The 24393-nt window shown below is 29.5% G+C and overlaps 1 protein-coding gene across 1 annotated transcript in view; it reads left to right on the top strand.

Moving 5' to 3' along the window:
• The window catches only part of LOC129958827 (muscarinic acetylcholine receptor M5-like), a 33801-nt gene extending 9630 nt beyond the window's left edge, over positions 1-24171 (top strand). The window contains exon 2 of the mRNA XM_056071526.1: positions 18761-24171. Coding sequence (XP_055927501.1) covers positions 18761-20204 — 1444 coding nt within the window. The 3' untranslated portion in view covers positions 20205-24171. The remainder of the gene's footprint in view (positions 1-18760) is intronic.
• Positions 24172-24393: the final 222 nt, after the last annotated feature.

Genomic DNA, 24393 nt, shown 5'->3' with positions numbered 1-24393 from the left:
TTTAATCCATCGGAGCACACATTTTCCAATTGGTTTGGTATGGAAGATTGGAAAATGCTCTCCTCATCACTTGAGCATAGTTGAATATTATAAGGCTGGATGCCCTCGTATAACATCAAAATGGGACTAATCAAGCATATTCATTTACTTCGACTCTTAAATTTTTTAAAAATAAAGGTTTCGGATTTATGGGTTAATGTTCCCCCAGTAGAATCTGTTGACTCACGCCATCGCGTGTTCAGTCTTCATTAAGGACTGCATTTCAAGGGGAATTAGAGGGTATTCTTCTTCTACTCAGCATGAGACAATTTTCTAGAAAATTCACGCTTTAAAGGTCAAACCCTCTTTTAAAAATCAGAAATAATCCGTTTTACTTTTTCTTGAAAAGTAAAAGATTAGAATAGTTTTATTTTTAATATACTGTAAAGGTGATATTCCATTTAGGCAATGATAATTTATTACTGAACGAAAACTTTCAAAGCCATTGTTTTTTTGTTTTTCTTTATATCTTTTATACTTGTCTTACAGTTTTTCTTGAAATTATAATAGTTATCTTGTAATATGATTTCGCATTTATTGTCTTTTGAAGCATTTATCTTGTGTTTTAGATAATTTCTCTAAGAAAGCAAAAATGTCAGTAAATGTTTCATCTCGATTTAATTTGATTTCTCTTTAAACAAAGAATTGCTTGAATTAAAATAATTCTTCACTAATAATCCACCAGCAGAGATTTTTCTTATGTTGAATAGCAAAATTTTCCAACCAAACATCATTCAAATGTTTGCCACTCTAATAATGAATCGGAAGCAGTTAGTGAGAGAGGACATGTAATATTTTCTAGACAATATTTGTATCCATGATGCCAGCGTATGTTGCCTTTGGCTTGTCTCCCATGTTAATCATTTTTAACTTCCTATCTACTTAACTTTCCAGGGAAATGGGGAAAGGTTTGAACTTTTCCCCGTGATTGGCTGTTAAATTTGTTTTCAGATACCTTTATTGAACTTAATTTGTTTCAAATTTGTGAAGATGAAGTTTCGCAAACAGTTTTCATTCACTTCCTAGTATGTCGGAATTTTAAAATTTTGTGCAATTGGGTATTCTTGAAGATGAAATGTTATTTTAACATTTTCGGAGCATCATCATTTGTTAATTTGGGCAATATTTGATTCTATAGAGTGAAGCCGTTTGATTTCAGGGTTCCTTAAGATTTACAAGGATGAATTTTAAATTAAAGCCCAAGAATAGAAAACAAGTAAAATAAAGAAATCTTCTTTTAATAAACACAAAATTGTATTTAAAAAATGTTTTTTATTAAATTTATATAAATCATACTTAAGAATATACGAGAATTTTCTTATTTCGTTTCTCTCACCATTTCGTGTTGTTTTATCTTCAATTTGGTAAATTGTGGTCGTTGGCATCATTACATCTTACCAATCATCCTCTCCCTGAAAGCTTTACAACGATCAGTCGTAAAGTGTGTCAGTTTATTCGTCTGGCGTGAGCATGATGTTTTCAAGAGAGTTTAGCAAAATTATCTAAAACTACTAGAATTTAACAAAACTATAATAGATAATAGAAGAAATAATAGATAATAGAAATTAAGGGCTGTGCAACTTTTAAAAGAGAGTTATCTGTTCCTTTTGGTGTTTAGCAAACTACCCATTCTAATAGCGTACAATTCAAATGTTAATCAAGCAATTTTATCAATTATTTATTATTTTGCATTATTCCATTTCTTTCTAAATTCTACGTATTATATTTTATCCAAATTTATGGCTTTATTTTTTGTACTGATTTCGATTGGCAAACTAACCCATACTAATGATATATAATTCAAATAGATACAGCCCCTTATGAAATCACAACTGAAGCTGTAGCAAAAATAATGAAGCTGATTTTTGGACAATAAATTGGACCAGCTTTAAAAATATTGATAAAGAAAAAAAAACTTGTGTACTCAAGAAAAGATAAATGCGAATGAATTCAGCCTTGATTAAATTTAAGTGAAGTACTCTCTTTCGAAAAGCTTCAAGAATTTTCAGTTTCTGTAACTAAATAGACAAAAATATAAATAAATTCAATGTAAAAATTAAACGTAAATCTTTTTTATCGCTGAATAATTTTTTTTTCCTGCATAATTTTATAAATGCGCCAGATAATCTTGATCACTATACTTTATCAACAACTTGGATTTATAAATAACTTCTTTTTTGGTAAATCCTGGTAGCGAGGATTAATTTTAAAGCCTTACGAAAGTGTAAAAAAAAATCTTTCGTAAAAGTAAGATGTTTGAAGCTACAAAATGACGATAAATACTCGCTAAAATAAAATTTTGTAATAACCAGATTGAAGGATGGCACAATTGCCATGAATAATTTCGAAAATTAAAAATTTTGACTAAAGAATATAATAGAATTAAGAAAGCTGTCACTTTTACATTTAGAAATAAAAATTTTAAAAGCATTTTATGTGAACGAGACTGATGATTTGCTTCAACTAGTATAATCTGAATAATTTATTCTACTATAAATACTAGAGACACGAGCTTTAATACAGAAATGATAATAATACGAAAGATTACAAAGCCAGTTTTCTTGATTTTGATTTTGGAAATTTGTCGTTATTTATGAATAGATACCTAACTTTTCTCTCAACACTAGCTCAAAATACTTTTATTAACTTAAACCCTCATTTGAATTTCTTTTGAATCTTCCCATTGTCAGAAAAGAATATATAAACCGTTAATTAAACTTGATTATTTTGGTTTTTACATCTGAGTGTTAAATGCAATGTGCAAGCCAAAATGACAATCAAAATTTTCGTATTTCAAAGTATGACCTATGTTCGTCTGATAGCTTCATTAAAAAAAATTATGATTTGAAATTTTTAAATTAAAAAATTTTTTATAAATAAATTTTTTAGATTCCATTTTTGTTTTCTCGTATTGCTACAAGCTTGAAAAATGTTTTCCATAAAGATAATTCTGCAAGATTTCTTGCTATCGAAAATGAGTGAAATGCAGAAAAAAACCCTACTATAAGCTCCATGGAAATAAATACAAGAGTTATATAGGAGACCAGTCTTATGACTTTCTAGGAATTAAAACTGCCTCGAATCTCTTAATCCCATCAATAAAATTTCAATTGTATTTTATTATTGAATTTAAGTGTTATATTTCAGTTCATTATTTACAAAAAAAATCATTCCAAATATTAAAGACGACGTGGAGTAAATAAAATTCGGATTTTTGAAAATGTAGTTTTCTAAATGTAAGATTTCATTGAACTCCGTTCATCTGGCACAAACGAAATGAATGCTTATTTTCGTTATTAAAGTAACGCTACCATATTCCTCAAAATTGGATTTCAAAGCGGTTTTCAACTTCTATTTAAGCCTAATGAAGTGTAAGCGCAAAGTTCAACTGATGCTTCCGTTTCTGTCTTTGTATCTCAGCTCATGGAAAAAATTTAAGTCCCACAAACATTTATTCTGACTTAATATTATTTTTTTGGTGGTCAGATATCAAAGGAAATGAACGGGTAGTTTTTCAGTAAATTTGGAACTTCGCATATAAATCTATTTTGTAGTACATAAATCTTTTTATAGTATACAAATATATATTGTTGATTTTGTAAAATTAACTTATTACTACATATTAAAATTTATCGCATTAAAATTACGTTTGCTTTTTTAATTTGAAAATGGAATAAAAGCCTAATTAAAAATACCAAATGAGATTGCTTTTTCCACTTTAATATCGCTCATGCAGTTACATGAAAGTTTTTCTATTTACTAAAAGGCCGTTAAGGGAAATGGGAAAGAAGAATGGACGTCTGTTTCGTTGAGAACATATTTATTATTGTTTTAACAGCCTTTGAGAATTTCTTTTATTTCAAAAAGTTATCAAATGAACAAGGTAAATTGCAATAACATTTACTGTTCGAACAGATTCTAAAGAAATTTGCAACCTGGACCGCAGTCCTGTTTTTTGTAGCTATGATAATGGGCGGGGGATTTGCTTTTTTAAATAAATCTCACGAAATGAGAACTCCTTCCCATTTTTAGCAGATGTAAAATATGAATTTAGAAATAAAATGGATCAGGTGATCAACTCGGTGTTATTTTCAAAGCTGCCCTAAGCACTCTACTCCACTTTCCCACGGAAGTGTCAGGAAGGGAACTTCATTTCATGCACGGTTGAAGCTCCCGGAGGCACAGGTGCGCACGCATCTTCTCTGAAGGCAAATGAAAGTGGGAATGGATTAGAGATTCAGCCATCCCGATTTCTTACTTATTTAGTGTTCCGCAGAGACTGTCATTAATATATTAATGAAAATCATAACACAATTGTAGAAGAGTATTCATGATGATTTGACGAGAGTACATTACAAATAAAATTACAATTGATAAAAAAAAAAATGATTTTTTTTTTTTTTACTTTCGTTATCATAAAAGGGATATGGAAATTTAACATATGCCTTTTTTGTTGTGATTGAATTATAGGCATCTTTCATTTTGTTATTATTATTAAAAATGACTTTTAAAATCTTTGCTGCATTTAGCATTTTCTTTTCTATGGATAAAGTGCTTTAAAGAATGTTACCTCGAACTTGGATTCTTCTTCATAAGCAAAGAGAATCTGCGAAATTATTACTGTAGAGAATGTCACACCAAAATTTATGGCATTCTTACAAGAAGAAAGAGTAAAATGAATTTTTTGCTTTCCTAAAAATGATAGCACTTTAGAATTAAAGAAAAAAAAGAGGAATGAAAGCCCAATACTGCTTCAGAACAATCTTTTTCTCTTTTTTATTTTCGTCTTAATTAGTTTCGAAAGATTCTAATAAAGCAAAATAAATAAATAAATAAACCTTCTGCATAATCTAGCCTAATTATAAATTTTCAGGTATACGATAAAAGTGACCGATCTCCATCAGCTTGTGATTCAAAGCCTTTATGCCATTGATCCTGATGGCAAATGGACAGAAGCGCTTGATTTCAGTTCAATCGAAATTGTTTGGATGCGGTTTAAGTTTTAATCTCTAAAATAAGGAATTTTCAAATGAAAAAAGTTATTGATAAAAGACAAATGGTCGATTAACATTGGTTCCAATGAAAGCAAATGAGGATAGATAAGCTTATATATATATTCAGCTAAATTGAAAGGTTCCCTTAAGTTTTATCATCAGTCGGAAATTATCAAACAAGTTTTAGTTCACTCAAAATTTCAACAGTGCCACATAATAGATATTTAAAATAATTTACAGCCTGAATTCTATTCTGTATGCAATTATGTGTGATATATTTATATATATGCTGTGGTATCTAATATAAATATATGAATCAATATTTAACTTGATGTGGCAATGTATAAATATATTTATTTACAAAAGCGATAATATGGATGAATAAATTATTTGCAGAGACACTGATTCACTTTCGCAGTTTCCTTCATTGTGGACAGAGTCTGATAAGAATAATGAATCTAATACAGAATTGAATAATTTTTTTCTTTGATCAGTTTAACGACAATAAGTCGTAACAGCAAGAGAAAAACTTGTTTTTGCTTGCATTTGACAGTCTAAAAAAACAATTATCATGCCATTTTAATAATTCAAAACTTCTTTTTAAGGTTGGAATTGCTTTAAATTGGCCGAACAGCATTCCTATTATATTTCGAATTGGAGAATATTTTTCTAAATCTCCAGCAACTCCCTACATCAAAGAGGATTTATTTGAAAAATAAGGCGCATGTAAAGTTTGAATGCAAAAGATTTGTTCTCATCACGATTCGAAGTAGAGAGTGGAGAAAACCATTGCACTGTATACTTTCAATTAGTCACTAAAAAACTTTCAAAGGTCTTTTTTGTCTTGTTCAAAGACTCTACTGTAGGTACTGTAGTGTTTTACTGTTACAGTAACAATTTTCACATGACAATAACTTTTCCTTTCCCTTTAATAATATAAAAATATATGGATATGAATATTGTCCGACTCCCCAGAAAACAGCAGTATAATTTCGATCATCAAACATTTTTTTAAATAGTTTTCATTGTTATATTTATATAATAGGCATGTTTATTAAGTCAAGAATTTATGATAAATTCTTCTATTTTAAGCTGAAATAACTATTTAGTCCTGGTTTTTCCATGAAATTCCACAGTCTTAAATATATTTAAATATAATTTCATGCTTAAATCATTAGAGATATGAATTTGAAAAGTAAAATGATTTAATTCTTCTGTCATCGCACTACACTCATGTCCTTAAATTAATAATAATGCAAGTTCAGGAAAAGAAAGAGTCAGAAGCAAAACAAATGTGACTTATTTGTAAAGCGTATTTATTAAACAAAAATTAACGAACAAAAAAGATACGTGGTTGGTATTATGGTTAATACATAGTATGTCTCCCAGAAGATGCAATACAGTCCATAAAACGCCTAGGTATGCTGAGTATCAAATTATCGATCTGATCTTGGGGAATATTACACCATTCATCAAGCAATGCTCTCCGAAGTTCCGGTAGACATATAGGAGATGGTTGACGGGCTGCAACTCGTCGGCCAAGCATGTCCTACACATGTTCTACTGGATTCAAGTTCGGTGAGAATGCTGTTCAGTCCAAACGGGTGATATCCTCCTATCGAAGGCATTCGTTTACGATGTTTGCACGGTGAGGACGGGCATTGTCATCCATAAACACGAATTCTGTGCCCATGACACCCCGAAACAAACGTACATGCTGTTCCAGAATGACGCCCCGATAGATTTGGCCTGTCATGGTTCCAATTTGAACTTGTAGGTCAGTTCTGGAACCCAGAATAATTCCTCCCCCAACGAGAAATCCTGCACCATCGTAACGGTGCCGTTCAAAGATGTTCTCTTGGTAGTAACGGGTACCTGGAGCTCTCCATATGAAATTCCGGCGAGAATCAGACTTCAAGCTAAACCTGGACTCATCGGAAAACATCACAGAAGCCCACTGTTGCGGTATCCAAAATGCATGCTCTCTACTCCAGTCTAACCGCAGACGACAGTGAGTTGCAATAAGTGGAACACATCTGATAGGCCTACGAGCATATAGACCAATCTGCCCTAAGCATCTGTTCACGGTCTGCTTTGAAACTGTCATACCAGTGGCTGAAGAGAGCTGACGATGCAGGTCTGATGCTGCGCTCCGTCTGTTTCTTTTGGAAGTAACTGCCAAATACCTGCCTTCATTCGGCATTGTAATTCGAGGGCGACCTGTCCTGTAGCATCTACTCACATTACCATCATCTTGGAATCGTTGCCAAAGCCTGGAGATCACACTCTGGGCGATTCCAAGTTCCTCGGATACTTCCAGCTGGGCATGCCCACATTCCAGATGGCCGATAATTCTACCATGTAAAAAATCATCCAAATGCATCCTTTGTGACATAACTGTGCGATTATTGCATTGAAAGGCTTATAAAGCGCTTGCGAACCATTTTACTTCTTTGCCTGTATTCCTTATACATCACTCTCTTACACTCTCGTCATTGTGACGTACTATCGGTGTCATCTGGTGACTTCCTGCAATTTGCATATGATCTTTGAGGATGTTTCTAGTCATTTTATGGGTGATATATGTATTTTAGAGTTCAATTTCCGTGTCATTCTGAATTATCCTTAATTTAGGGACATGAATGTAAATAAAAAAAATTAAAACTGTTTCTTTGGAAATCATATATTCTTATTAATCAGTTAATAAATCTCTATAAGATTTATTGCTTATAATATAAAACTTTTTACATGATAGCAACTGCTAAGATATTTTTAAAATCATATGATTTGAAAATTTTGAAATTAAGAACATATTTTCCGTTTTTCTTTCGAAACTAAGCACAGTCTCAGCTTCGAGATTTAATTAAACAGGCGATATGTTGCAATCCCAAGAGGAGTACATGTACAGTCTCATTATGAAACAAAATCCCTGTACAACTTCAAAATGGGATATTTATGTATTAAATGAATTATTGCTATTCATTCAACAAATTATATTTATTACAAGATATGAATCAAAATATTTTATTGTTATTTGGATTATGAAAAACACGAGTAATTTCAACTGAAAAGATGTTTAGAAATTTGATCATCTTTATTTAATTTTTCAGTTCTTTCTTCTCTTCGGCTTTCGCTTTCATGTTATCCTGCATTACTTTCAAATTCTTTAAAATAAGGATTTTGGAAAAATGGTACTCTGTTTGAACGTCTTATATATAATTAATTTTTTTATAATTTTAAAATTAATATTTTATGTTACTTAATTTTTGACAATTTTGCATTGTCCACTGCTTCGCTGGTATTGAAATGGTTCATGAAGTCATGTCAGCAAAAGATGACAATTATTAAAAACGTGGTGGAATTCTAATGTTTTAAATAACTTGCGAGGCTTGTATAAGTTAAAAAGAAAATATTAATTCTTAAAAATCTAAGTACGAGGTAATTTCTCATCGAGAGCTGATCACAGGACATTATAATTTCATTAGTTTTTATTTTTATTTACACTTACTATTCTCTAAATTTGAGTTTTCTTCTGACCTTAATAATTTATCTTTTGCTTTGTTGAAATATAAAGTGAAGAAAATTATTAGGCTTCCCTGAGGTTTCGAAAACTGGCAATTCTTCCTAATTTTTTGTTTTTAGGAATTTTTAAATAAAGAAAGTTTTGAAATATAAACGATTTTATCGCTAACTGATTTTATTTTCTGTTAAATAAAAAAGCAAAGCTATAAATATTGTTTCGAGTTTTCAATAAAGAAGTTAAATGAATGATAGCTTTGAAGTTCGTATACCCTTATTTCAATTCATTAACACGTTTTCACAGCTGAAACTACCATCTTAACAATGAAAAATTCATCAAAATAACAGAAAATCGCAAAAACAGGATTTTTTAAAAAATTCTGGTGGTTAAAATTTTGAAAGCTTAGGCAATCCAATTATTTACGATTCAAGTTAGAATAAAATTATACATTAAAAAAATCCTCCTAAAACCGATTCATACCGCCGCATCTTGTTTTATCAAAGAATATGATCCATTTAAACATCGAAAAGGCAGAAATTTTTTGTGGTAGTGAATATTTTATCCAATTCTACATTAAGTGAGAAATAAAGAAAAGGACCTATTGATTAGAACACATGTAGCAACAGCGGAAGATAATAACCTAGCATTCAGGACCATTATGGATTGTGCAGCAGTTAAGCACAACAGCAGAGACGATAACGCATTGCGTGATAATTGCCACCCGAATTTTCCCACGTTTCTTGAGAACCTTGCCATAAGAAATCGTAACGATGCATCCCTTTCTGCATTTGTGTGAGTCTGTGTATTTGTGCGTGTGTGTGTGTGTGCGTATGTATGTGTGTGCGCGCGCGCGCGAAAAGGCTTCAAAAGCTGAATATTAGCTTTACGAGCAACTATCAGCAGCTTTACGAGAATGTTATGTATAATCATCAGTGTTAACACAGCTTGTTTTTTCCAATATCATAAAGAACACTGCCTTACAAATTTCTCAACAGAATGCCTTTGCAATTTTAGATCTAAATGTTTGTATCTGGCTTTTTACGATCAGGGTAGGATTATCAGTATCTCGCATGCGAAAAATCAAATGGGCAAAGTAAGCAACTGTTTTTCAGGTCTCTCAACTTAGAGGGGAGAGGACTCGATTTTTTTTAACATTATTCAAAAGGTAATTTAATTTTGTGCTTTCATTTCATTTACATTTTTGAATTTTAGAAGTTATTCAAATTATAATCATCTATCATTTCGCTATTCTTGAAGGTTTTTCTTTATGTTTCCAGAATTTGCTTCGTTATAAGAACGATTCTTCTTCTTCTTTTTTTTTTTAATTCAGGTGACTGACTCTAAATCAACGGCTCTGACAAATTAGGAATTGGATGGTGTTAAAAATTTATGCAATTTTTTTACCTTTCTGTTGAAAATTACTTTTAAATTTACATTAATTTTTCGCATGCGAGATACTGAAACTAGCTCTCTTGAAGGTGACCTGCAATCAAGTGTTTTGTCATAATATTTGCTACTTCAAAATTACTTATACAATATAAACCTAGCTATTTACATTCATCAAAATCAGATCTTTCCAATCTTTATTTTTACATATTTTTAGTAATTATTAACAAACCAGGAGGCTTTGGCTTCGTCGTCACAAAAATTCATTTTCACTGTGTCTATGTTCAATTAATCAAACTTTTATATATTTTAAACTTTCTAATCTTTGTTCGAGGGATTAAAATAGCTTTTCTTATGAAATTCTAGCGATCAGAGCAATTCCCTGCAATCTGCGCTGAACAGCCCTTGCATTCATTTTCGCGATACATTCCGTCTTTTCATCATGTTTCTTTTTTTACTCTAATGTCCCTTGTTATTATGAACATCTACCAATCGGATTTTGTAGCAACTAAATCTTTTTCAAAAATTTAGAAGTCACATTTTTTATTGCATTTCCATGAGTTTTTCTTCAAAATTGTAGCATTAATCGCTTAACAGTACTATCTAACATCCTTTTCTGGATGGTAATTGGTATACTTGTGGCATTTCTTCAGTTTATTTTTTTAATTTAAAGTTGATATATATATATATATATATATATATATATATATATATATATATATATATATATATATATATATATATATATATATATAAAGAGAGAACATGAGTTGGTGAACTATACCAAAATAAGTTGACCTAAAATTGACTCTCTTAAACTCTTTTCTGGCACTCATAAAAGTCTCATATCACTTTAAGGAAATTATTTTCATTTTTGAATAAACTATTCTTTCACTCAAGTGTATATTTAAGATTTTATTTGAAACAAGTGAGCCAACAATCCTTACAAATATATATTCACCGGTTTCCACAAATATGGTCACTAGAGTAAAACCGTTCTATATATATCTATTAAAAATAAAGGAGTGTGTGTATGTGTCTGTCTGTTGCCGCTTTGAATTATCAAATTTGACAGAAATAAGCTTTGGAAGATGGGAATGAGCAGATCAGGGTAATTTCTTAATAATTTTCATTAATTAAAAATAAAGTAAGATTCTGATTTTTTTTTACAATAATTTCCGAAAATACTATTACACAAAAATAAATTTTGAAAAATTTAAAGTTCAAAAAATTCTATTTTTAATTATACCAATTGGAATATGCATATCATTCAAATTAATCAAATGTCACTGCTCTAAGTAGTATATAGGTAATTTAACAATACAAAAATATTATATTCTTTAACATATTTTATATATTATTGGCATTGACTTCATTATTTTTTTTAATATGGAATCTTATGAAGATTTTTTTACAAGAGTATCTTGAGATATTTTATTAATTGGCTGCTAATGTTCTCACGAGATGAGGTTTTTTCTAATTGAATGTTTGTATATTCAGATACATAATATTTACAAAAATTTGCAATGAAAATATTTTATTTTAGAAATTTAGGCCATCAGATATATATTTTCTATTCCAAAATTTCACTGCTCTTTCGATGATATTTCGAAATGCGGTCCATTGGCGCATTAAACTAAAAAAAATGATTTAAATGACAAAGCCTTATAAAAGCATTTAGGAAGAAGCTCTGAAAAGTTTTATTTTATCAAAAATTTATAGCCTTAAAAAGTTTTGAAGTTAAATCAAGCAAAGTAAATTTTTTCATTTTATTTAAAAGACCTCTGCAAAGTTTATGACGAACTTCCTATCTCTTGTTTTAAATAGAATTTCCAGATTCAATTTATCCGTTTTAGCAGTCACTTTCAAACATGCTTTATTTGAAGCTACTAAAGTACAGCTGCACATATTTGATGTAGCTTATTCTTTTTCATAAGAATCTATCATGAATGTCTTTTACTGCAAGTAAAACGAGTTACCTTTAAAAGGAAGTTTGACATCAGGCTTTTTTGGAACTTCGCTAAAGATCTGATATCAATAATAGACCAACAAATAGGATAATGCTTCGCCTCCTGAAAAAGTACATTAAAATTCCATTGCTGAGTTCATTCTTGTGAGCTCATGAGAAAATAGAAAAATCTTATAGGCTTAAAACGTAAAAATGCTAGCATTTTTTTATAGAAAAAACATTTTAAAATAAAATGTATGCAGGAATATTCATCAAACTGACCATTTCTTTTAAATGAAAGCTATTTTTTGTTATAAGATTATGAAATGCAAATATATAGCACTTATTCGTATCAAAAGTTTTTTTTTCAATCACAAAACGCTGTTACTAGCCTTTACATAACATGTGAACTGTCTCTACCCCAATGAAATCCTTTTATTATTTGCAATAAATAATAATTATTTGTTAATAAATTGTAAGTATAATCAATCAGAAAACTCAGAGCAGAATCAAGCCAATTTTGCCTCAAGTTATTCTTAGATGAATTGTTATAGCATTTACTGTAAGATATTTTTTCTTAGAACTATTGTGATGGATTGATTCAATGAATCCAAATCAACTATAAATAAAGAAGGATAAATGAAAATGCATAATTAGAGTTTACAAAGGCTTCAACTTTTGACAAACTCGAATACAAAGCATAAAGTTTTGACATGGATGCTTCTAAAGAATAAAATGACGCATAGACACTTTAACTAGACTACATTTTTAGGCGCACATAGGTTTGCTCTTATGTTACAAATAGCGAACGATAAGCATAAAGGAAGAAGTAAAAAAGATTCACTTCCATATTGTCCCATGTAAAAGAATATTTTATTAGAGAAGCAAATAAAATTCTCCTATGCACTCCATTTTCCTTTTTGGATTTCACCCTACATTTGTGGATATTCTTATTTTTCCTTATTTGACTAAAAAAATTCTTGCGGTGAAAGAATCATTTCGTCTCTTTTGCCATCCGTGATTTCAATGCAACTAAAAACAATTAAATGCATTATTATTAAAAAGAAATTAAAAGCTTGTTCAAGTGAAAAAGGGGATAAGTTTTGAACTTATTACTTTTCTCTTGCATTTTTGATAAACACGTATTATTTTTTTCTGCCATGTCAAGAATTATCAACTAAAATGCAGAAAAAGTAATCTTCCGAAATAATTGAAAAATATTTTACTAAATAGTGATGTTTGTACTCATATGTCTTTGGTTATGTTAATAATTTTTCCTCTTTCAACTTATCTAAATTTATATTAAGTTCAAATTATACTCGTCAAATAAATTTTATTTTAAAGAAATACATTCAAATCTAAAGCTGAAAATTTAAATTTCGAAATCAGTGGAAAATATTATGATTTTTATATTGATTGATGTGACATTTAAGAGTTACTTTCATTCCAAAATATAATGAAAAAGAAATCCTTTATTTTTCTTTTCCAGATTTTTTTAAGACCTTTCTAACAAAAGAAGAAAAATTATTATTTTCGAGGATTATCCCAACTTATTTTATTCCAAAAATTCTTCATTTATTGCATGAATGCACCAGAAAAGGATGCAAAATCATACGGTTATGTATCAAAAGGAATTATTTTCCTTTATTTCTTCTTCAAATGACGCTTCTATGTAATTTGTTTTGTCCACAAGAGAAGATCTCTTTCCTGCATTTTCAAAAGAAATCTCTCAACTTTCTCTATAGAAAGGCACGCGATAAGTATTGATCTGGAGTTCTGTTGAAGCCGTTTCTTTTTCTGGCTGATAAAGTTTTATCCATTTCATATTTTTCTTTTTTATAATCTATTTGATATTTTTATTCAGTAACTTTCTGTCTTTTATTTTCGTGGCATTATATATTCCTTTGGGATCGTAGAAAAGAACTTGATTAAGAAGGCATTGAAATAATGGGCTTGTTGAATAATTTCTCAGTGATAAAATTTTCTTTTCTCTTTGAAAGCCAAGCCTAGTTTCAAGAATGAAAAGGGAAAGTAGAATTGTTTATTTACATATAAAAAAAGAATTAATCTTAGGCATGTTTCTAAAAATCATTAAAAATAGGGTTCTTACAGGTGATTGTTCTTTTTTGAGGTTGGGAGGGGTGGATGAATGTGAGAATCTCTATTGAAAGTTATCTTCAACAATATTCCAACGATTTCATTTGAAATCTTTTTCATAAAAATATTTTACATTAACGCTCGATTGTTTGGATGATTTCATTTTAGATTTTTCTGGCAAAGTTATTTTCATATTTATAATTGTATTTATATTCAAATATGTCATGTCGAGATATCTTGTACCCTTAAAGCATCTAGTTTCTAAAATGAATCACAGTTTACTTCAAGAAGTAGGTGTTAGTTTGCATGTAGCTTCAAGATTTACTCTCCAACGATATCAGATACAAACTATCTTGGTTCTCTTTTGAGGGAGTAAATTTTCGTTTTTAGAGTAGCTATGAATAAGAAATATAAAAAATGAAATTCTGTTCATTTCAAATCTTTTCCTTGCAATATGCATTTTGATGTGAATGCTATATGAAATGTTGTATATACATATTAAAATATTTTATATGTCTTAAATATGCTTAAATAAATATAAAATTATTATGTCTTTGAAAATAAAAAATTGAATTATTAGTTTTTAAAATTTCGATTATTTACATCACTTATTACATGATTTGTTTTCAAAATAGATTTTCGGCATTCAAGGGAAAACAAATAAAGTATCTGTTTTCCCTTGAATACCGAATATTTACCTTTAAAAAAAAATGCTTATCATTACTGTATTGGCCCTTAAATAGGAAATCCCCAGGAACCTGCTGTTAATAACGATGATCTTAGAGGAAGATTCACTTCGCGTAAAAGTTATTTCATTTAGCTATATATTAAATGCATCCTATATGTCCCCTTCTAATAGACAAATAAGATGAAAGCTTTAATTTCGATGAATATCTTTAATGATATCATCATTCTGAAATTGATACTTTCTTATATAAAGTATCTGCTCATTTATAAGAAATAAGATTCAAGATTTCCATTCTTTCATTCAATATCTTTTACGAGAACTAAAATGCGGATTATAAGCGCACACATATGCCGTAACAAACATGAACACAAAGTAGCCAAACTTGGCTCTTGCACCATTAAATTTATTAAATCAACCAACCAATCCGTAATAAACAAAAAAAGATTGATCAACTTGCTTACTTAGAGTGTAATTGATGGGTCTGAAATAAGAATAAGGGAAGAAAAGGGAAGCACAAGATATAATTTTCTGATTACCTGAGTCATCAATTATTCAAAACATCCGAAGTGAATGAAAATAAGATAAATATATTTTAAGAGGATAACACTGAGACTTGTTGAAATCATTATCATTGAATCATTTTAATGTTCTTGCAAAAAGTTATAATATTCTACAACTTATGAACATGTGGAAAACATTTTGCTAATTTTAAAGAGTTATTTCTCAAAATCAACTGACATATATTATTGTTATTTCTTTCTAACTGTGATAGTTATTAGATTTTCAGCACATGACTTTGATTTTATTTAAGAGCATCATTTAATTGATTTCAATATCAGAAATGTATAGGCAATTAAATAAAATTTTTAATTTATTTGTTGAATAATCTGAAATAGAATACTCTGAAATTTGCAAAAATTTTTAAAAAAAATACAAACAATACTTATCTTTTCCCCCTCTCCCATTCATTTTTGAAAATTTAACCTTTTCATGTATTTCCCTGATGTATACATTACAATCATTTATTAATGAATTATTAATTAATCATTAAATAATTTTATGTAGGAAAATTAACGCATTTTCCTACATAAAAGTCAATCATTTATAACAGGTATTCATTTGCAATTCATCAGGACATGATGGTTATATATTAACAAATAATATATAAAGTTTCATCTATGACAATCTTTTCTTTTTATTCTTAATTTGATAACTGTAAGGAAATGATTATATTTTTCTTATTATTATCGAATAGGGTCTGCTTTAATATTTTTTGCTATCTTTGTATGAAAATACTATATTTCTGGCCATCTTTTTAAAATAGTTCTTTAATCTACTCTTTAGGAAATTTCTTCAGTTTGGAAAGTTTGTCAGTCAAAAGTTTATTACTTACATAATTCATTTTTAAAAAATTTAGTGGGATTCTAATTCCCCCTTTCATTATTATTGTCTTGATTATATGATTTTTCGTTTTGTTATCTATTATCGGAGAATGTTGTGCCTTTTTTTGTTTTATTTATAAATTCATTATTCTGTTGTGAATGTTCTGTTGAAATGTTTAACTCTGCTTAGTTTGCATTGACTACATATCTTAAAAAGTCAAAAATATAAATTTTGTATTTTTAAATATTTTTTTAAATCACTCTTACACCGTGGCCATTGGCACAACAAGATGTTGTACCTTTAAACAGGGGGTGTTGTACCTTTGACCTGGGAAATAAATACATATAAAAATTAATTTTAATTGCTTAAAATAATAAAACAAAAAATAATATCATTCGTTTTTCCTTTTAAAGTATGTTCATTATTTTTCTATTTAATGAATGAGAATAGCTCCAGCCAACTTTACAGTTTGAAAAAATATATCTTCTCTTTTTAGAATTCATCTGTTTCGGAAACCTAGACGTAAGTTCCTAGCAGCAGTTCCTTTGCACTTTTATTGTTAGTTCATGACAGATCTAACTTTTTACTTTCTTGCATACAAAGAAAAAGTACTGCAATCATCAAAAAGTTCGAACTCAACATGTTGACGAGTCTCCACATTTCAGATCTTTCTAGAGTCTGAAAACAACATTTTTGGAATGATGTCTGTCTGCGAACTCGATCATTCTAAAATACGCAAAATTAGATGGATGAATTTTGGTATGTGGCTTAAACAACAAATTTGTAGATTTTTATCAAATTTTGAACGATATCATTTACAGGAAGTTTGTATGTCTGACTGCCTGTTCAATTGGAATTGAAAAGAATGATTACAAAACAAAAGAGCTCGATTGATAAAATGTAGTTACAGTTTTAATATCTATATATCTGCATCAATTTTAAACCGAAATCCTCAAGGGATTGGCATTCGATTTGTTCATTCACAGGCCTGTAAATGCGAGCATTCACATGCTCTACGGCTTTTTTAAATGAAATCAGGCGATATTGTTACTGAATCTGCGGTTTTATGTCAAAGTTTGGTTTCATTCACCGGACAAAAAAAATAGCCAAAATACATATTCAGTTTTCTTCGCTGTACTATGAAGCACAAAACGCTCTTTACCTAAAGTCCACAATTTTTATAGAAAAGGGGATGATACCTTTTTACAGTGTATATGAGAAAGTTTCCGGTGACCACTCTTACAAGTGGTTTTCATTATATCGACAAACTCATGAGTAAAACGATTGCGGCCCCAAATATCAAAATGCATCTACCTAGTTAAATTCTTGCTTTGAAAAAGTTTTTTTTTTTTTTTTTTTTGAGGTCTAAATATATCTTAACGGGCTAAGATCAAGTATCCCTTACTTGACTTTTTTCTAAAAATTTAAAGATTAAACTCATTAGTATTAAGATGTTGCAAAATGTATATCAAATTATGGATTGAAGTATTCTTAATATTCAGTAATATTTCAAATCATTATTCTTTCAAGAATAATTCTTCTATTCCCAGGAAAATGAGGAAAATTTATCTCTGGAGGTATGAGGAAAATTTATTTCTGGATATTTTTTAATTCCCACATTTTAGTTCTAAAAAATTATTCAATAATAAAATTGTCTTGGTGTCGTTAACAGGAAACGGCATCCAAAAATATGTTTTTGTTATTTTAGATCGAAATGCCTTGTTTCGTAAAAATAATATTTTAACTATTTAAAAATTTCGAAAATATATGTTATATTAAGAAATGAAGCTTTTAAATTTTGGAAATAAAGAAAGACTCTTATTAAAAGATTTTTTTGATTTTTTTAAATATACTCTCATACTTTTTTTTAAAAATGATTTTCAGAGGATAATAAAATTATGGCTTCCGATTTTGGATATCCGAATTAATTTCTGATAAATATCTGTACATTTTTTGCAAAATATTATGTAATTTCATCATCTGTAGTAAAAAAAAAAAAAAAAGTGTTCTAATAAAACAGAACATGTGTGAAAGAAAAGCTTTGGAAGGGAAGCAACCAGCGATAAGAAGTGGGGAAAACCTGCCCCCCCCCCACAGGGACAACTGAACTTTACCCGAATGGCCGAAAAGAATGAAGAGGAAGGGAGGGGAGGGGTGTAGTTTCACTTGTTTCTTTTTTGTGAGTAGAATAATATCTTTTGAAGAAGTCCATTTCCATGTAAATATAAATTTTAGAAAAACAGTACTCAGAATAATTAACTAAACGAAGATTTGAGCTTTAGATAAAGGATAAACATAGGAATAACTTAGAAAGGAAAACCTTGTTGAGTTTAAAAGCTGTTAGATAGTTCTCTATTTAATTTTTTTCATTCATTTCGGTAGATATTCTGCCACAATGGTCGATGGAATTCTAGATATTAATCCAAGAGACCATTGATAATTTTTTGATTTTGATCAAAGTTTTTATGAAATTACTGTAATATATATACATTTGTGAATGGTTATAAAGCAACATATAAACACTAAATTTCGACAAATTTTTAGCCCTATAAAACTTCTGAGGGCTAACGACAATACGTGTTCAAATCTGGACATCGCAAAATTCTTTAAAAAATTTATGATAAAAACAAAACGTAAACATTTTATATGTGATATCGATTATGCATGAAGATTTAAATTATTAATCTTGATCTCTTTCTTCGTAGGACTGCAAGTCAAATGCAAAAAAGGTCTATTGAAAAGCAAAGGAAGATTCAAGCTCTCGTTGCCATGGGGAGATCCCATACTGAAGTTAAAGCCTCCCTGCCGGTATCCAAAACTCAGAGTACCCTTCTGAGCCAAGACAAGAAGAATGAAACAAAGAATATCTCAATGGGTCTTGCTTTCGGATCTGCGATGGGAGGAGTCGCTGGAGCAGTGATTGGTTCGATAGCAGCAGCTACTTCCACAAGTGGTCAACCGTTTCCAACGGCAGAAACTAGTCCAAAAGGAAATAGATCAAAGAAGGACGGTGCTATGGAAAATCAAGATAATTCGAATTTAACGGAAAACAATTCAGATGATCAAGATCGATCAAGTAGCGTAGGTTTTGATTCTGATTTCGATGAAATGTTTCAGCAAACCGATGAAATCGAGCCAAAATTCACAGCCTCAAAAAAGAGCAAAAAAGGAAGCAAGCATAAAGAGAAAAAGCGATCTCCATCAGCAGGTATACAGATTCCAATCCCCCGACTTGAGCCTTCCACTCCAATGATGAAAGAAAAGCCGTTTATGAATCTGATTCTTCCGACGCCTAATTTATTAGAGCCTTCAACTTCAACAGTAGCGACGAATATTCCTTCGCAATTTTCTCCCGATTCGTCATTAAAATTGAGAGATCGTGACGAACCTCAGACGTCTCGAAATGACAACACTTTACATAACAATCAGTTATGTGATACTCTGTTTAAAATGGATATAACACGCATCCTTGAGGTCTCGACAAATGATTTTAGTGATCAAGAAAGTTGCCATGAGTCAGGGAATCGACGAGCCCAAGATACACATAAAGCGGAAAAAGATGAAAAAATGGCGTCTGTCGCCTTCCTTCCGAAACCAAACTCAGAAATCCTCGACTCTTCGATTAAAGCAGGACAATCATCGACTAAAAATCAGTCAATTACTCCCAAAAATGTTATGATCGAATCCAAAAATGGGGAAAATGTCATTCATGTGGTTGAACCAATGGATCATCTCTCTGTCATCGAAGGGAAGTTAAGCTTAGATGGAGCGAAAAACGAAAAGTCACGACGAACACTTGTTTCAGCCCTGAGCCAAAAAATTAAAATTCACCGCAATAAAAGGAAACGGAGTCGTCGAAGTGACAAACGGCATAAATCGAAATCGGAAAATAGAGCCCGCAAAGCGCTTAGGACAATCTCATTTATTTTAGGTGCATTCGTCGTATGCTGGACACCTTATCATATATGTGCTTTGGTTGCTGGATTTTGCAGAGATGCAACAGGTTGTGTAAACCACCATCTCTTTTACTTTACTTATTTTCTTTGCTATGCCAATAGCCCAATCAATCCTTTTTGTTACGCTATGGCTAACCAACAATTCAAGAAAACATTCACCCGCATACTGAAAGGCGATTTTCATAAGACATAGTTGACTTTTCGAAACTGTTGACTTGCAAACTATTCTGTAGTCAACATTTATTGATCTGTGTATGAATAAGAATTGAGTTAGAATGATTTTATATATCCCCTTTTTAATTACGACTTTTAATCCCTTTATATATTTTTAAGATATGATTCTGAATAGATTTATTTCCAATGATAAGTTTTGTATTTTATTGACTATTTAGAATTAAATTTCCTTTATATTTTTAGAATCAATTATAGTTGAATTCAATCAAATTCTCGACTTTACCCTTATCTTTTTGATAATTAGCCTGTAGAGTTTTTGGATGCATGTTTAGCAATTATTAGTATATCATTTTACAACGTGTGGCTATAACCTTATTGAATATATACATCTCCTATGACGCTTAAAATGTTCTTAATAAAATTTTCTAGATAGAAAATTCATTACTTCAGAACAAAGACATCTTTGTGCGTTACAGGAGAAAATGTGAAGAAAATTTATACATGTTCATCGATTGATTAAGGTGTAAATATTTTCCAAGCAACTAGACTTTTAGTAATTATTTTCAATAGTTGGAGGCATTATATCAATATTTTCATCAGAAAATATGCATCCAACTTAAAAAACTTTCATAGTTAGAGCTCTTGGAAAGTTTCGTTGGAATAACTAATGCATATGAAAGAAGCTACTAACTTTTTTCAAAATTCTAATGAACTTTTTAAAATTAGTTTTATACTTAAAAGCAGCATTAAAGAAACCTACGAGAATGATACATTCTAAAATGATGGTAAGAGCTAATCTACTAAATCATCCTACGATTTAAGGCACCAAAAATGCTCCTAAAATTTTATAGTTAAATCACTGATATATGTATTTAAAATACTTTATAATCAGTTACACCTTTACAAACTTCTTTATGAGCTTTATATAGTGCGCCAATATTTTGCAAAATATTAGTTTTTAGACATATTTCTCAAAAGATAAAGTCTATAGTAATTGAAAGAACAACTCAAATAAATTATTATACATAAAATGTAGATTTTGTTGATAAATACCAGATTAGCAATCACTGGCTCTAAGTAAAGTTTAATGCAATTGGATCATACATTTTAACTTTTTCTGTGATTTTCTCTTATTCTAAGCAGTTACAAAAATCTGTGTAAATGTTATTTCAGTAATTTTCTATAAATGATAATATCGTTAACTTATTTCATAAAATGTGTTGCCATTAACAATATTTCCTAATCTAAATATTCTCTAACTCAGTATAACGAAATTACTGAATACTGAACATTCTTTAAAAAAAATATTTATATTATATTCAATCCAATCTGAAACTATATCTTAAAAATCCTCATAATTTCAGAGAAACACAGAAAAAAGTTAACTTTACTTATTTAATTGCTTACTTTTATTCAAATTTTTACCACTGTTTAAAATTTAACAATAAAATAAAAGTAACATATCATATTATGAATAAAAGAAGCATGCGAAAAAAAGTGCAGAAATTCAGAAATATTTATTTAATTTGTAGAAACCCCTTACAACTTTCTAAACCTGAAAGCTTCTTGCAATTCCAGTAGACAGAAGCTTGGAATCGATGATTGAAATTAAGAAAGCAGTGACACAATGCAAGTGAATAACTGAAAAATAGTTGAATAAATAATCAATCTCACTAAAAATGGTGTATAGTTTTAAAACTAACTTGCAAGGTATTTTGCTTTTCAACGATACATACATTTGTGTAAGAAATACAGGAAACATATTTACAAAATTTAATTTTTCTTTAAATGAAAATGATTTAAAAATATTAGATATACTGATAAAATTTTCTTTACTGATTTTCTTCCTTCCTCAAGCGTATCATTTTAATCAATTATTAAAGCATTTAAAATAAACTGGAAAGGACAAAAATAGCATTGATGTATCACTACTCAGTACTTTATGAAAAAAATCATTAATTAGAGGCTAGTAAAATCTGTATCATCAATTGTAAATTACATTTTATTTGGTAAAAGGCTAATTGATTTAAGTTTGAATAATTAATAAGTCAATATAAGTTTATTTCATTCTTGAATAAAATTATTCTGAATTTCATTTTCCCAAAACTATTTTCAATAATCAATTTTAAGAAATTATCTACAATTATAATTGAACTAATTCTTAAATGCATTATTATTGTCCTATTTTTTCAATATTTTATTCATGATCAAGGAGCTCTTTATAAATCCTCTTTAAACCCTTTGTCACATTTAGTGGTTATTTTCGATGTACCATACTGAGCGAAATGCAACTTTGTTTCAAAGTTGAAATTTCAACTTTGTTGAGTTTTCTTCCTGAAATAAAATATTGTGGTATTTCGACAAGTTAACTGCTTGTTGCATGTAAATAAACACTGAGTAGAAACAGGATAACCTTTTTGTAAATTTATCTGTTAAACTTTGATTTTTTTATTCTCAATGTATAGAATCCTTTAAAATATAATTCTTTTTATGAAAATCTTATTCGTTGGAATGAATCTAACAGACATTATTTCAAATTAAATAAGTTTATTCTTGAAAGAAAAAATAGGATTAGGGAGTAGGAATTGTTTCGTAGCCTTCTTTCTGTAAACACTCAGGTGGCAAAACTATTTATTACAATGTGATTATATCTATTGTGTGTATAAACGATTATCAAACAGAAGTTTTATTACAAATGTGTGCATCACTAGTGTTCAAAATGAAAGGTCCATTTACAATGTCTTGTATATTTAAATTCTATAAAATCGAACGTAATAAAGTGTTATAAATTTTTTTTTATTCTATTCATTAAATAAGGTGGATGATTCTATGAAAACAATGTGGAGGTCGATAATGAAAAGTTCTACAAACTAAATTTTTATACAACCCAGTAGTAAAAAAGTGTCAATTAGTAAAATATTTTTCTTACATTCGTCTATGATGCGAACAGAAAGTTTCACTCTTCTCTCTACAAAATTTGCAGCGATATGCTTATTTTTTAAAGCAAATCGCAAATTTAGATGGAAGAATTTATTTCAGGATGCAGATTTATCCAATGCAGAAAAATTTCACATACAAATATTTGTATAGTAGTACGTAATCTAAGTATCATAGCTTGAAATGAATTTACTAATCACACATACATTTGTTCACTTTTATTGGTTAATAATACATGTTCGATTTTATTTAGAAGAGAAGAAGCACTTCACAAATGGAATATTTAAAATATCTTAGAGAAGTAATGTATTACCGAACAAGAAAATAAAAATTCTTTGCTCCCATTTATATATGTGATATTAAGCTTTATAAGAATTAATGAATGAACTATCCTATTGCTTTCAGCAACGAGGAATATTTTGAAATACAGATTATTAATGCTGTATGTAATCGTAATCCTGGCTAAGCTGCAAAAGAACATAAACTTGTCATTTTTAGAATTCCTGGTATACTTCAAAGAAGCGTATAGAAAGCATGTTTAAATTATTGCAAAATGAAGAATCTTTAGTTCCCGGGGAGGAGAGAGAAAGATGAGGCTTTATACAAGTACCAAATACTTTAATAACGAATTATTCGAACCTTTTTTTAAATTTTAACAAGAATCGATAAATGTAAGAGTTTCTAATGCTGCCTTTTAATAGCATAATGTGATATTTCATAATCCCTTAAATGATTATGACTCGCTAAAACATATTTCGGATAGAAATCGGATTTGGTCTCAGGCAATAAATTTGCCTTTTAATATATCTGGAAATTTTGCAGAACGAAGTATGAAAATTCGTGTGTTTGTAAATAAGCATAAGAAAAACGTTTCACTTACTGGCCCTTTTTTCACGACGGAGCGGTATAAAAATTTAATTTTTTAAACTTTTTATTATCACCTTCTACATAAACAAGACTATTTTCATGTAATTGTTTACCTTATTTAATAGAACTTTGTAACAAGAAATATATGTCTTATTACAATATTTATGGGAATAAAAGCTTGTTCCACGTTTTTGGGATAATCTGTGTGTCATTTTGCTACAAATCCAAGAAACTCCTATTTAAAATATAAATGACTGTTATAAATTTCCGTAGATGCCAGTATCGAAGATAGGGATTGCAATACCGGACCAAAATTTCAATACCGGTATTCGGTATTTTTTAAATCTTAATACCGGGATACCGGTTTTAATACCGGTATTAGAAATTTTAGAAAAAGAAAGAAA

Source organism: Argiope bruennichi, chromosome X1 (assembly GCF_947563725.1).
Source record: "Argiope bruennichi chromosome X1, qqArgBrue1.1, whole genome shotgun sequence".
In the NCBI taxonomy this organism is placed as follows: Eukaryota; Metazoa; Arthropoda; class Arachnida; order Araneae; family Araneidae; genus Argiope; species Argiope bruennichi.
The sequence above is the reverse complement of the archived record's forward strand: the minus strand, read 5'-3'. Positions and strand labels throughout refer to the sequence as shown.